This window comes from Carassius auratus, chromosome 46 (assembly GCF_003368295.1).
Source record: "Carassius auratus strain Wakin chromosome 46, ASM336829v1, whole genome shotgun sequence".
Lineage (NCBI taxonomy): Eukaryota > Metazoa > Chordata > Actinopteri > Cypriniformes > Cyprinidae > Carassius > Carassius auratus.
This window is the reverse complement of record NC_039288.1, coordinates 9432004-9446226: the sequence shown is the minus strand read 5'-3', so window position 1 is coordinate 9446226 and position 14223 is coordinate 9432004. Positions and strand designations below refer to the sequence as shown.

General features: G+C 38.5%; 1 protein-coding gene across 1 annotated transcript; it reads right to left on the bottom strand.

Moving 5' to 3' along the window:
• Nucleotides 1-1479: 1479 nt before the first annotated feature.
• lhx5 (LIM homeobox 5) lies at nucleotides 1480-13422 on the bottom strand. The gene is made up of 5 exons (XM_026234644.1): nucleotides 12751-13422; nucleotides 10674-10897; nucleotides 8326-8603; nucleotides 5605-5770; nucleotides 1480-4323 (listed from the first exon to the last, which is right to left on the bottom strand). Exons 1-5 carry the CDS (start codon nucleotides 12921-12923, stop codon nucleotides 3959-3961), a joined length of 1206 nt encoding a protein of 401 aa, XP_026090429.1. The 5' UTR covers nucleotides 12924-13422; the 3' UTR covers nucleotides 1480-3958.
• Between the last annotated feature and the right edge of the window lie 801 nt (nucleotides 13423-14223).

Genomic DNA, 14223 nt, shown 5'->3' with positions numbered 1-14223 from the left:
TTTTCAACCAGTTTCTTCCAAATTAATGCATCAAATTAATGCACTGTGCTCTGAGCTGTGTAAACATACACGTATGGATGAGGCGGAGTGATTTTGTACAGCTGGTTTGAATGATATTTCGTTCCCAATCATTTGCTAAGCAAGGTATGTCAAAGTGCATATGCCGTCTCTTTTGTGTTTTCTAACAAAAGTCACCCAGCTGGTTTCCTCTGCCTTACCATTGCCTTGTTCTTCCAGCTTTTATCTATTTTAGCAAATTTTAGGCAATTTCCACATCTTTTGAATTTTTTTTCGTTGACTATATTTGTTACTGCTAATCTGAAAAAAAGAATTGGTTAAGGAATATTTTGATGGATTTTCAAGGAAATGAATGGAAAAAAAAACCTTTTGAACTGTGCATGGTTTTTGCAAACCAATAGTGCGAGGTATTGCTCTGCAAGTGTGTGTGTACCTGTATGTACATCTGTGTGTTTGTGGTGTGGGTGCACTAGCTGCTGTGTGTTTTATGGTCCTGGCTGATTAAGCTTGGCACTGTCTGGAGTGGGTTTGTGTGTGTAATTAATGATGTGTCTCCTGCTCTCTCCCATGGTAAAGGCTAATAGGATTTCCCAGCCCCAGGCTACAGCGAGGAGAGACTGGGCACATGAGGAAGTGTGCTGGAGAGGAGAGGGGAGGCAGATTGCGAGAGGTGATAGGAGAGGTGACAACGCAGGAGGTTTGAGCAGGTGGAGGTTACAGAGGATTCTGGATGGTCTGGCTACACTTGAGAGGAGAATTTGGGCAACTGTGGGAAAATGAGAATGGGTTAAAGCTGCAAAACCTCTGGAGAAAGAAACCACTGAAAGAATAAGAAACTTGTAATTTACTAAATTCTAGTGTTTTTTTCAAAAAGGTACTATTCAACTATGTTTATATTTTATATTAATGTAATAAAAATATTTACAAATATTTTGAAAACTCGAAATAATTTATTTTAGTTTATTTACATTTGTCAGTAAGTTATATTCTCCTAAAATAGGTAAAATGTAAGTAACCATTTAATGCATATTTATGTAATATTTGCATCAATATTACAAAATAAAAAATATATAATATTAAATAAGTTAACTAGCCATTTTAACCACTTTAATCCATTTGATATCAACAGTATATATTGTTTGCATCAAGTTTTAAGTTATTCTACAAAAATAATTTTAATAAAATAAGTATATATTACAGTATATATAAGAAATTTACATTATTTACCATTTTATATCACTATTGCATATACTGTATGCACAGAATAGAAACAATGAAAACCCTTAAAATAGTTCCAACAAACAGGTTTATAATTTGCAATTGGAAATTGCATTTTGAACTGAACTAAAAATACACAAGAACAAAGCTAAATGTAATTTTCCATCTGGAAAAAACAACAACAACAACATAATCAATAGTTAATTGACACATTTGCTTAAAGCAAAAACAACTTAATTGTTCAATTTCCTCTGCTATATTCGAGTTTGCTCAAATAAAACTTTTCATGATTATGCTTAAACATTTGACCTTCGAAGAGTCTGAAATCAAAAAGAAAATGTGCAAATATAACCGTAATCTCTGAAGAGAAAAGTAAAGGTGACGTGAAAGATAATAAAATCTAGGCTGAAGAGAGCGATAGAGTAAGCAAACCGAAGTGAGGAGGGATGCTGAGAGGATTTGCAGTTTCTAGGGGTTCCTGTGCTTGGGGCTGATTGTGTGCCGGGTGGAGGGGGGCATTGTGGGATAGCATGGGACGGAGAAACGGGAGGGAGAGAGGTGTGAGAGAACGAGCAGGTGATTTATAGCAACAACAGAAGGCTTCTCTCCCCTCCACCACCACCTCTTCCCTCTCACTGAAGCAAAACAAGGAAATCCATTACAAAAAGGCTTGTGTGATATGTGTGTGTGCAGAAACAAGACATTGGATATATTAGGGTTATAAAACTAAAGATTTTTTTCTGAGATCTCAAAGTGTTTCCTGTGAATCTCTTGGTCAAAGCATGGCCCCTGTCCGTATGTGTATACAGACACCTTTTCAGTCCCCAAGCTCCTTGCCTTCACGTCCTCACCTCCCTGAGATAAAGACCTCTATTCTACCTCGCCAAACGAGATATGGTGCTGGCAGGCTCCAGGGAGCAAACAGAGAGAAGGAGGACAAGTAAATAACAGAGGGATATGGCAGGCAGTAATGGTATGGTGGCACTAAAGACCACGTTTTCCACGGCAGGAGGGGTTGAATGTGGGATCCAGCCCGGCTCAGAGTCTCCCTCTGGGGGAGAAGATGGTGTGGAAGAGCCCGTGCCTGCTCCTCTCACATTACCCGTTATGTTAAAACCAGTCAGGGGGAAAATTGGGGCCTGCGTGGTCCTCCACAGGCCCACCTGATCCCACTGAGACAAGGAGTGGAGACCTACAAGTCTCTAAATGTATGAGTATTAAGATTCATAACATTGAAAACACGTTTGGCATGAAAGCAGATACATGTTTGTTTGACTGTGATACCTTTTGAAAGGATTTATAGGAATGAGTGAATTATTTATATTAAAAATCATATGTTATATCCTGAGTTTGAAAGTACCCATAAAGGGTGCTAAGAATTGATGTGGTGGATTTATTTTTTATGGGTGGGTCAACCTTCGCTAGACCTAATAAGTAGACTACAGTATAAAGGACCTCTGGTGAGACTCCCATCATGGGCCTGGGACAATTTTCCAGGTTGTATTTTTTATTTGAGTACCAAAAACTAGTTAAATTATTACTAAATTATTATAACCCCCTATGGCCAGGTGACATTTGTCAAGATGATTGTTTTTCTTCACTAGCCCATCAGATGGCGCCTGCTTTCAGTCTGGAGGCTGTTCAGGGTGCAGTGGTAAGTCACAGATGTTGCCTGTCCCATCCTTTTGTTTTCCCCCCATTGAGAAGAGAGACCTCAGCTGTTAAAAGACATTTTTCATTATGGCTTCAATGTTCTTTTGAAAATCATTTCCATTAAAACACTTTTTTTTTTTCAAAGCAAGGTACTAAAGCGAAGGTTAAATGAAGTTGAACAAAGCACAGGCTCGTCAGGCGTTTCTGCAAGCTTCTCAATGACAGATCACTGTGTGGGCAAAGGCCTCTGTGCAGAAGATGGGGGATGGGAGGTGATTTGGGTAAGGCAGATGTCTCCATATGTTGCAGGTGCACATGTTTGTTTTAAAGTGTGAAAACTAAATAATAATTAAAAAAGAGATAAAACAAGATATCCTTAGTTGTTGGGTCAATTTGACCACAGTTATGTTTTAACTAAAAATAACTTTTTCCCTCTGAAATGCGTTATAATTTTTGATTCAGTGTACCTGTAAGTCCAATTACATATCAGATATTTGATTAGTGCAAAGTGTGTTTTGACAGGCATAGATTTATCAGAACACCGGTATACTGAGTGTTCATTGAAATGTTTAATGAACCAATTCAGCAGTTAATGAATGAACCAAATATGTTACAAATGGACCAGTTTTAAGACAGAACAGAAAACATAAAGCCTTCGGGATCTCAGAAAAGGAAGAAACTAACGGCAACGAAACAATGAAAATGGATTTACCTTTAAGTTCTAGCTCACTTCTGACCATCAAATGCAGTAGAAAACCCCTTGGACAAACATCTGAGATATTGTCGCAATTATAGTATTAAACTCAAGAAACGGAATCAAACCAATGTGATTGGTCAAGAGGACCACTGACAATACACATTCCTTGACAGTAGAACCTAAACCGCAAGAGAGGGTCATTTGCACTTGATGTCTTTCCACCTTTCAGGTTTATGGTCCAAATATTGGTTCATTCTGGTCCATGACCAGCCAGTAAATCTTCCTTCAGTAACCTTTAGCACTTAGGTAGACCAGTTTGGATGGAATTCCCTCTGTTTCCTTTGTTAAGAGTCTTTCCTGCCTCTTGCTGTCCTACCAAACAGTGTTCTCCCCCATCTCTTGACCAGGATGGGACATGGGGCCGCTGTAACTGGTATTGTTGGCCAGGGGGAAGGGTGGACTCGGACCCCCTGTGAAGCCACCCTCCCCCTGTGGATTAGGATGGAGAGGTCCAGTCATGCCTGGCTCAGGACTGGGGGTATCCGCATGAGAGATCATGTCCGTGAACCTTTGGTCGTCTGAGGGGTGGAGAGCGGAGACTGGACCGCCCTCCAGGGCTCCTGAACCCGAGCTGAGGAGGTACGGGGACTCGGCTGGAGACTGTGCCTGTGAGGAAGGGGGTCCGTGAGGGAAGAAATCATAGTTGACCACTGGCCCGTAATAGTCCCCTTGGTATTCTGTAGAGAAATACAGAGAAATCAGTAATGCTGTTGATATTTACTTTTGGGGTCGAGTACACTGAAGAGAAAATTGGTGTAGAAACCGTTCTCACTCAAAAATTGTTAGTAAATTTCATAAAGTAGTAAAACAAAATAGGAAGGAACACCTTAAATTTAAATGTGAAATTTTGAAGTAGAAAAATTTAAATACTATATTGTAAAAAAATACACTCCAATGATCTATTTTGTTTAACATTTTGAAAAATCAGTGTGCGTGACATTTAATTAAGTCACAATGAGTAATACTTTTATTTGATGCCCAATTTCATGTTTTTCTCATTTTTCAAGACAATGTGTCAGAATAGTTTGGCTATGACTAAAAAATTTTATTACAAGATTGCCACAAAGACAATGCTGATGAATAAGAAGTGCTCATGAATGAAATACTCAAATGAAAGGTGAGGAAAAAGGCCATAAATGTGGAAATCGTAGGAGAGTGCAGAGGCATGTTTCTTCATTTTTCCTCTCATATCCAACCTCTCACTACATCATACCTTTGCGACTGGCCTATATAATTAGTGCTACAGAAAGTCGTTAACATTCCTCCCCAATTCCATTATTTTTTCCCTGCAGATACTTTAATGTGCTAATCAATCATCGAAATACATTTTACTATAAAGAAACACCACTTGCTCGCTGAGTGATAGATAGTCAAATCATCAATGCCAGACCTCTAGAGATCAGTATGTCTGTTTCCATGTTCTAAAAGCTGGAAATGTATGCTTTTTTTTTTTTTTTTTTTTTGAAGGATTTGAAATATGCACTTTTTCAATTATTTGTAGAATGGTTGGTGATTCATATTCTGATTGTATTGCTATGTTCACTCATTACAGAAATGAAAACACTGCTTGCATCTCTGCCAAACACCTGTTAGTATGTCAGATTCCAGAAGTGTGCAAAATCCAATCAAAGAGACCAAGCTGGAATGTCGAGCAAAAGGTAATGCACATCGTTTATCGCTTTCCGGGTCTTGTTAATCAGATTTCTCTGCAGAGTTCTCCAATGAACGCTGTTGGATGCCAGTATTACATTTCTTATTTTCTGCTCTGATGACATAATCATAGTTTTTGGTTTGAGTGGTAAAGTTCCAAGGAACGATGGTGATGCTGAAGTACTTTATCTTAATACCAGGAAAGAAACTGCTTGTTAAAGTCTTTGTGGTTTCAGGTAAGAGAAAAGCCTTTAAAGATACAGGGCATGTGTGTTTTGTCAGACAGCACATTATTTTTGTTCATGTACCTCCATAGTAGCTGTATCCTCCAGGGCCCATTATGTCAGGGTCCTCTAGTCTTCCTCCAAGTGGCCTCATTCTGCGTGGTCCCCTGAAGAAAGCGTGTCGTCGAGCACCGAGAACGCTGAGCTGCTTCATTCTGCGTTCTTTAGACCGTCGATTTTGAAACCACACCTAAAGGGCAAAGCCACAATTATATACTATGTAATTACACAAAAGAGGTACGTGAGATGAGAGCTCACGTTTGTACATTTCACATTATTCTAATCATCCAATTAGAAAACGGGTCATTTTCCACACCTGTCCTGGTGCCCTGATGTAATTAGGCCACGTACAGCAACTAAACAAGATATTTACTTTCATTATGCCTTGTCTTATGCTTGTTAAAGGGACTTTCTTCACAAAAGACGACAAAACAAAGAAGATATTTTGAGAACTGTTTTTGTCTACACAGTGAACATAAATGGGGTCCAATCAACTGTGAACCTGTGAATAGCCAAAAAAAATTTTCAAAATATCTTCTTTTGTGTTTTGCAGAGGAAAGTTAAATAAGCTTGTAATGTTTATATAACATACAGTACATACAAAAACTAAAAGAAAACCAGCTACTCAGGGATTTACTACCTACACTCTTGTTGATTTAATGGTATTAGCACATCTGCTTGAAGAAACATACCAATACCAAGAGGATGAATATAGAAACCAGCTTGTGTGTGTGTGTGTGTATTTATATATCATGCATAGACAATTGTTTTCTTGTATCATGTATATCTTGCAACTCAACCTATTAATGAAAGAAACTAACAAACTAAATGGTCCTTCCCAGCTTGTTAAATAAGTAAAACCTAGAGTGCTAGTGAAATACAATGCAATAGATTATTAAGATTTATATTCCTGTGGAAATTAATATGCTGTGATGATTTCACCAGTCCATTTTAGTGCATGCATGCACATAATTTCTGAGACATCGCGGGGTTCACAAGCATCGTTTGATCATTAAGCCACCAGCTCATTACAAATAGACCTGATATAACAGTGTGTGACAGATGGAATATCAGACTCATCACTGTCAAACATTGTTTCAATCTTCTAGTAAGACCAAGGCAATCTGATATACCACTGTGCTGGTAGAACACAAATATAACCTTTTAGTCAAAAGAATCACAACCGTGTAGTTCAACAAACACCACAAGGGCCGTTTTTCACACTGTTGACATATAAACTGCTTGTACAGAAACAAAGAGCGGAGAATGATGTGAAAATGTCTGACATAAGGTGACATTGTTATGCATGATGGTACAATGTAACACATTCATGCCTGAATCTGCATTGCCACTGCATAATATATGCTTACAACAGTTAGTCTGCTCTGGAGGCACAATCCTGCCACGTACAAAAGAGAAAAACAGAAAGTGAGAGAGACTATATTAGAGTGAGAAAACATGTTCTTTACCTAAAACCTCTTAAGCATTCCTCTCCATGCTCAGCAAAGGCAACACCTGCTTATTGAGAACAATCGGCTAACTGTTTGGTACATTTTTATGGAAATGTTTTGCCTCCTCCTGAGTGAGCGTTGCTTAGGGATTACACACACATGCTGCTGAACCGGCATGGCTCCGGAGGGCTCCCCGCGCAGAGCGCACTCCTCATTTAACACATAACAAATGAAAGGGGACGTGTGGCAAAGGCCGTCTCCATTTTGGCTCAGAAACAAAGCACTGAGCCTTGCTGGGATTCAGAGAGGGTTGCGATTTCTTGATGATGACAGTGACGCATTATAGATTTATAATCAAGTCATCCTTTCCACAAAGCTCCTCAATTGTACTATTTACATAACATATTGAAATTACTAGGCTAAATGTTTCAGGATTAAATTCTTTTGGTATGTTTCTCTGAAAACTGGTGGAAAACTCGTTCTCACTAATGCCGTTGATCTTTACCTGGACTTTACAGCATGGTTGTGTTTGTCAACCAACACTTCTCCAATTAAGTTTTACCTCATTAATTATCTGAACAATTTGTACGCCGAAAGTTCTTAAATTTAGTAGAAACTGTAGGCTGTAATTGCTGTCAGCGCAGACTGTCTTTCACATTCATATTTTCTTAGCAGGAACTGACAAGCCTATCATGTAGCTGACATTATCTTGCTTTTTTTTTGTTCAAGGCCTACTACCTGATAAAAAACCCCATTAACGACTTTAATTAACTGCTTTACAACTGTGAAAATCCCAACCTATATTTGCATTTTGACATAATTTATACATAACTTTCACATTACCTGTTATATTATACTTATAACCACTTTTCTTTCATGATGAACTTCCAGAAGAAGTTAAAGTGTCCCATTGTTTCCCTAACTTATATTTTGCGAGGTTTGTCAGTAGGGGGATGGTCTTCAATGTTGGCCTTGTCAAAAAACGATTGTGTATAATACAACCATAATTAAAAACTGGAGAAACATCAGCATTAAAATTCCTCTCTCCATACTAGGACAGTGTCATGACCTTGACCTCTAGGATAGTAGTGGTTGTTAATCTGTAACTGCTACTTAAGGCGATATCCTATACATATAATATTAGCCTATTTAATTTAGCTCGAGGTGATTGCATTATGATATAGAATGTTTAAAATCTTAAATAAATGTAGATAGCCTATCAAATGACTTTTCAGCATTGAATATCGTGGAAAGGCCTTAATAAACAAATGAATAAATCCAGGTGTATTCTTGCCTGTATGACTCGCATGTTGAGGCCTGTCTCCTGCGCGAGCTGCTCGCGGATGTGTCGCGTGGGCTTCGGCGTCGCCACGAACGCTGCTTTCAGAGTCTCGAGCTGTTTGGCCTTGATGGTGGTGCGCGGGCCCCGCCGCTTCGTGCACGAGTTTTGCTCCTCGTTCTCGTTGTTGTTAGTGTCCTTATCTGAGGATGTGGAATTGTCCGTCTCCTTCGTGTCGTCCTGGATCGCATCCGGGAGATCAGGCGATAAACTCCGATCCGTACACGATGACACTGAAGTATGATAAAGGACAAATGAGGAACGAAATAGACTCATTGCATAACATTTTTTTCTCCTTCTTTACTGTTCACTATAACACAGGCTACCATTATCACCATAATCTTATAATGTCATGTGTGACTATATAAATGGATGTTAAATAATAGCTACAACTCCTATCATCTGAATCGGCGATCTCATTTTATTAATTTGATTTATAACATCAGTTTAACATTTAATCTACATGAATGAATAATATAAATATCATGGCTGACCATACGTGCAGGTTTGTACTTTTTCTGTACCCTTACAGATTAATGGCCTTAATTTGTGTGTGTACATGTGCGTTTTGAATTAAATAAGGTGTGAGGCATGGGGATTTATTTATTTATTGTGCAAGTATAACTGTACCACTAGACATGAGTTTACACTCATTTAAATTGATTGTCAATTTTATTTGATATAATATTGCAAAATTTGTGTGTTGGTAACTTTGAAACAATGAATCACTCTGAAACATGGGGGTTTCAAAAAAGAAAAAAGAAAGACAAAGAAACTTTAGAAAGCAAACAGAGGTCTAAACGTGAATCACTTCTGCGAAATTTCAGAGGAATTAAGTCTGGATGTCTCTTGGGACAGGCTGCTGTGCTTGATAACAGCTTGTCATTGTCTGAAAAACGCGAATAGACGACTACAGACGTTTATCTGACAAGCACGCATGGGCTGAGGAGAATGAGTTATGGACACTTCTCCTTATGTGGACAACACTAAACCAAAAGTCCTCAGCATGCAATGGAAATTTGATTTACTGAATTATAGTCACGGACATGGACTGTCATGACATCATATTAAAAAGGCATGCATTTACTCTTGTATTGAATTTCTAAAATAAGTTATTAAAGAAAAAGAGAGAGAAAGAAAAAATAACTGCTCAAATATAACACTATTTTTTGCATGATCATTAAACAAAACCCCGGCTAGCCTGGATTGTTTTTCTTACAAATATGCATTTGTAACAGTCATTAAAAATCAGGATTACTGTAAAAAAAAGCACGCAATAATTTTCAAAGGACCATTTGCTGCATTAATGAATCTGAGTGTTGTACGCCCCTTTTAAAGCGACTGGACGAAGCCCTACGTCGCTGTTAAATTAATTGGACTAGCACTGACCCACAAGTGGAGGCGATAATGATGTCATCTGTGTGTTGGAAAACAAACAGCCTGTCCATGGATCTGAACACTCATGAGCATCACAATCACGGGGACGCGCGTAAATAGTGAACCAACACACCTCTGAATCAGGCTAGTCGTTTTCTTTCAATGGATTTTACATTTGAATACAACACTATAGCTCTGTTATTGTGCATTTACATCTTAGAAAGATACGTAGGCTATAAAGTACGTTAGACAATATATAATGAGTAGCAGGCGACAAACGAACACAAAATGTCTTAAAAATAAAAATGTGTATCGATTTATTTGAGGTTAATAACAGGAATAGATTCATTTTAAGAAATGTTAATAAGTAAAAGTAAAATGTCTAAATATTGTTTTTGGACACTTAATAGATATTTTCAAATATAGTAATTTTTGTCTTCTTTTCTGTGAATTTCAAGTTTTAAGAAATGTATTAAAACAGTCCAAATTAATACAATGACCCTGACAGAGTTATGAGGGTGTCATCTCTATTATAAAGAGTTCATATCACATGACAACAACATGGCTTCCTGAATGCAGGTTATGCCATACTGACATTGATATAACCATTAATCATGTTTTAAAAGGAATTGCTTCCTGGTTTTTAAAAATAAATAACAATAGAAATCATGTTAATCATGTCATTTTATATAAATTTTAATGTAATTTTGAAAAAGATAAAAATGAGTGCCATGTCATTAACCCTTATTCACAAAACTGAGTCAGATTAATTCTGAGAGACGGGAACCTTCTCTCTCTCTCTCTCTCTCTCTCTCTCACTCACACACACACACACACACACACACACACACACACACACACACACACACACACACACACACACACACACACAAACAATTCTTAAATGCACAGCCCGTCGTTCTCACCTGAATTTAAATTGACCTCTTTGATAGCGCTCGCGCTCGTATAGTCCTCTTTACACACAAATTTGTTTTCGTCGATGACGTAGAGCTCCTCTCCCGTGGACAGCTGTTTGTTGCACACCATGCACGTGAAACAGTTCAGATGGAACACCTTGCTGCGCGCTCTTCGCACGAGGTCGCTGGGCGAAATGCCCTGCAAGCAGCCCGCACATTTCGTACCAAAACGCCTGCAGAGGGACACAAAGATTACAATACAGAACTATATATATATATATATATATATATATATATATATATATATATATATATAAAACCGCAGCATGTTAAGCCTAATGGTCAACACAAAGGTTGCGTCATGGACATTGTGCCAATAATTGTTTATTTTACAGACACTCCGCCGGGGACTGTAAAGGCCGTACTGGATACCGAAAAGCATTCAGCAATTGATTTTCCATTCCAAGTATCTGTTTAAGTGCTTGTGTGTAGTATGTGCATTTTGTATAACGTCCAGTAATTATGAAGGAACTTGGCAGTCCTTGGCATGCTCAAGGTAAAGTCGACATACTCTAAATGAAGCGATATTGTGGGATTAAGATATACCAAAACCTAATCTGTAGTATTAAACACAAACGCAGTTCACCTATGATATTCATTTCTTAGTGAGTGTGAGTTGTCGTTGAAATTAAAATGGAACTAGAGTGTTTTTCATCTACAAATACAAAACCTGATTTTCGATTTTCTGATATTTATCTATTCATCCTGTGAATTGAAATAATCCGCCAATTACAGGTGGTTGTTACTTTTCTGAGTGGCGCCTACACAGTTTTTGTTTGTTTGTTTGTTTGTTTGTTTGTTTTTCACGACGTATTTGCCAAATTATACAGAGTTCGTGTAGTTTGTTCAATTCATATTTCAATGACAATGAGACGGGAAAGACCATGCCGGTCTTGGTTGTGAGGCACGTCAAGCGCACTACTACCCTTCTGTTTCTCCCCTCGGGTTTATTTTAACACTAATGTACTAAATCTTCCCCCATTTGTTATGGTATCGAGTCGCTCTCGCGCTTTTCAAATGCATCTCTCCCAGTGAAAGGCCATAACACTACTTACACAACAAATGGACGCATTACGGGTGATTACTGTTTCGCCCCACTAATGGCTCCACATTGAAGCGCAGAGCTGGATGGGCCCCATAGAACGTGATGGTCAAGGCCGTTTGGGATAACAATGGCACATATGAAAGCTTAAACACTGGATGACATTAAATGGCTCAGAGAAATGTAAACCAGAAGAAAACCTGACAGAACACACTGAGCGATAAAATGACTAATAAAGGTAAATGAGCGGCCTGTTCTGAGACTACAACAATATAATTACAGGTACGCAACACGGGTGTTTTGAGACTGTGTTGTTTGGGGTTCTAATCTTCTTGGAATTTATTGCACATTTTGTATTTCCTTTTTAATTATTTATTTAAGAAATTAGTTTGTTTTGTAATTTAACTAGGCTGTTTCTAAATGAATTAAACATTTAAATAATCGTGGCGATTTTATTTGTCAATTTGAGGTTAAGTTAATGTAAATTATATATTTCCTATATTAAGTTGAAATCCTATTCGCTGGATTTATCGTTTATATTTCTGGATAGATGAGAATAAACACAGCCGTCTATGTTTAATATTAGTAATCCAGTGATTTTTGCCTATCAGGGTTCAAAAGCAAAATAGTAATAATGCGCAAAATATCGTGTTTTTGAGTATAATAAATAATTACTTCACTAAGAGATATTTTCCCCACAGTCAAGTGCAAAAAAGGTCCTCAGCAGGAATTCTCACGCCGAATGTGTGTGAATACAATAAGCAATGAATGGCTCATCAATCAAAAGCTATTAATGAACGACGGAGGATCAAAGGTTTAACAGTACATTACACATTTTAGGAAGGTTAATCCACAAATCGAGTCTCATCCACATAAGAGGAAAACAAGGGTAGGTAAATCCTACATGACACATTCTTCAAATGAGGATTAGTCCAGAAGTTTGACGAGGTGAGGCAGCCAAAAGCAAGCAGCTTCAGATCTTACCTGAAAAAGTCAATTTTGCAATAGAGCTTTCCATCCCTGGAGAAACATTTTTCGGTCAGGTTGCAGTTACACTCGCAGCATTGGACACACTTGGCGTGCCATGCACGGTCGAGGACATTTAAGAGGAACCGATCGAGAATGGGCCTCTCGCACCCCGCGCAGTGCACCATCATTCCGCCCTGGAGGGAACCGAGAGCCGACCTTCCCAAACGGGCACCGCGCCTCGGATTGGGGCCACACGAATCGGCGCGGAGCAACGTCTTGGCTTTTTGGAGAGGGAGGCAACAGCAGAGCAAATGTTCCGTCTTGAGAATGAGTCCCCAACACGCCTAGAGGGAAACCCTCCGGACGTGATGATTGTTATGCATCATACCTGTCGGCATCCAGAAATCCATGGAATCATAAAATAAATGTATTCGATGTTAACAAAAAGGCTTCTCCAAGGTTTCCTCCCGGGTTTGTTTTGTGCTCTTGATCCACCTGCTTGTGTCCACTCACCTCAACGACACTTTTTTGCATCACTCTGTTCTAGTTCGCGGGAGCATCTTGCATCCGTATTCAGATTTGATGACGTTTTTCTTGTACTTACGCCGCTGTGGCCAATCGTGGACAAGTCGCCATGGCAACGGGTTTAAATATTGGTACTCTCAGATTCCTTCCAAAGTTCTACCTTGAGTTTGGTAAAACGTCTATAAAGGCTGATGGTAGTAAAGCGAATGATTTTATCGACGTGCCATTTTTGTTTCTACCGAATTTGGACTCGACCAGTAAAATCAGAAAAACGTGTAGCTAGAAGGCTTGCGTTTTTGGCCTCACTCGACCTGGATCCTGGACAGCACATTTGAACTGGGAGACTCTGTTCGATTTCTGCATAGATGATTATTTTTGTTAAGACGATAATGATTCAATTTTTTTTTTCTGTATAATTAATTTGAGACTGAAAGTCTAGTGGCAGTGGCTACCACAAAGCCTAATTAACTTAGAAACGTCGATAAATATTTCTAAACGTCTATAGATGCTATTTAAGTGTGCACGTCTTTTTGCATTATGTCTTTAGAAATTAAGTGTAGAAAATCCAAATAGCCGTCTCTGTGTCTTAATTCTGAAGGAATGATCTGTGCGCGCGGTGGGGGATCCCGGTCTTTTCTCATGCATAAAGCCATTTACAGCAAAATGCACTGGATTAAGATACTGGCTCGCATCAATGGCGAGTACCGGATCGCCCAGCGGTTTGACAAAGTAGCCACAAATCGAAGGGATTTTAAATATTTACCCAGGTAATCATTTTGTTAGCTGTGGAAATGCAAACATTGCGTACACTCTAATTTATTCTAGTGAATTAGAGACTGAATTTACAACCTTAGGCAGCTTTTTAGCCTAACATTTAGTGGAATTACTCTAAAAATAGTATATTGACTAAATTCAAACCTTTTAAAATAATTTTGTACAGATATTCTGGTTCGTGTATGTTCT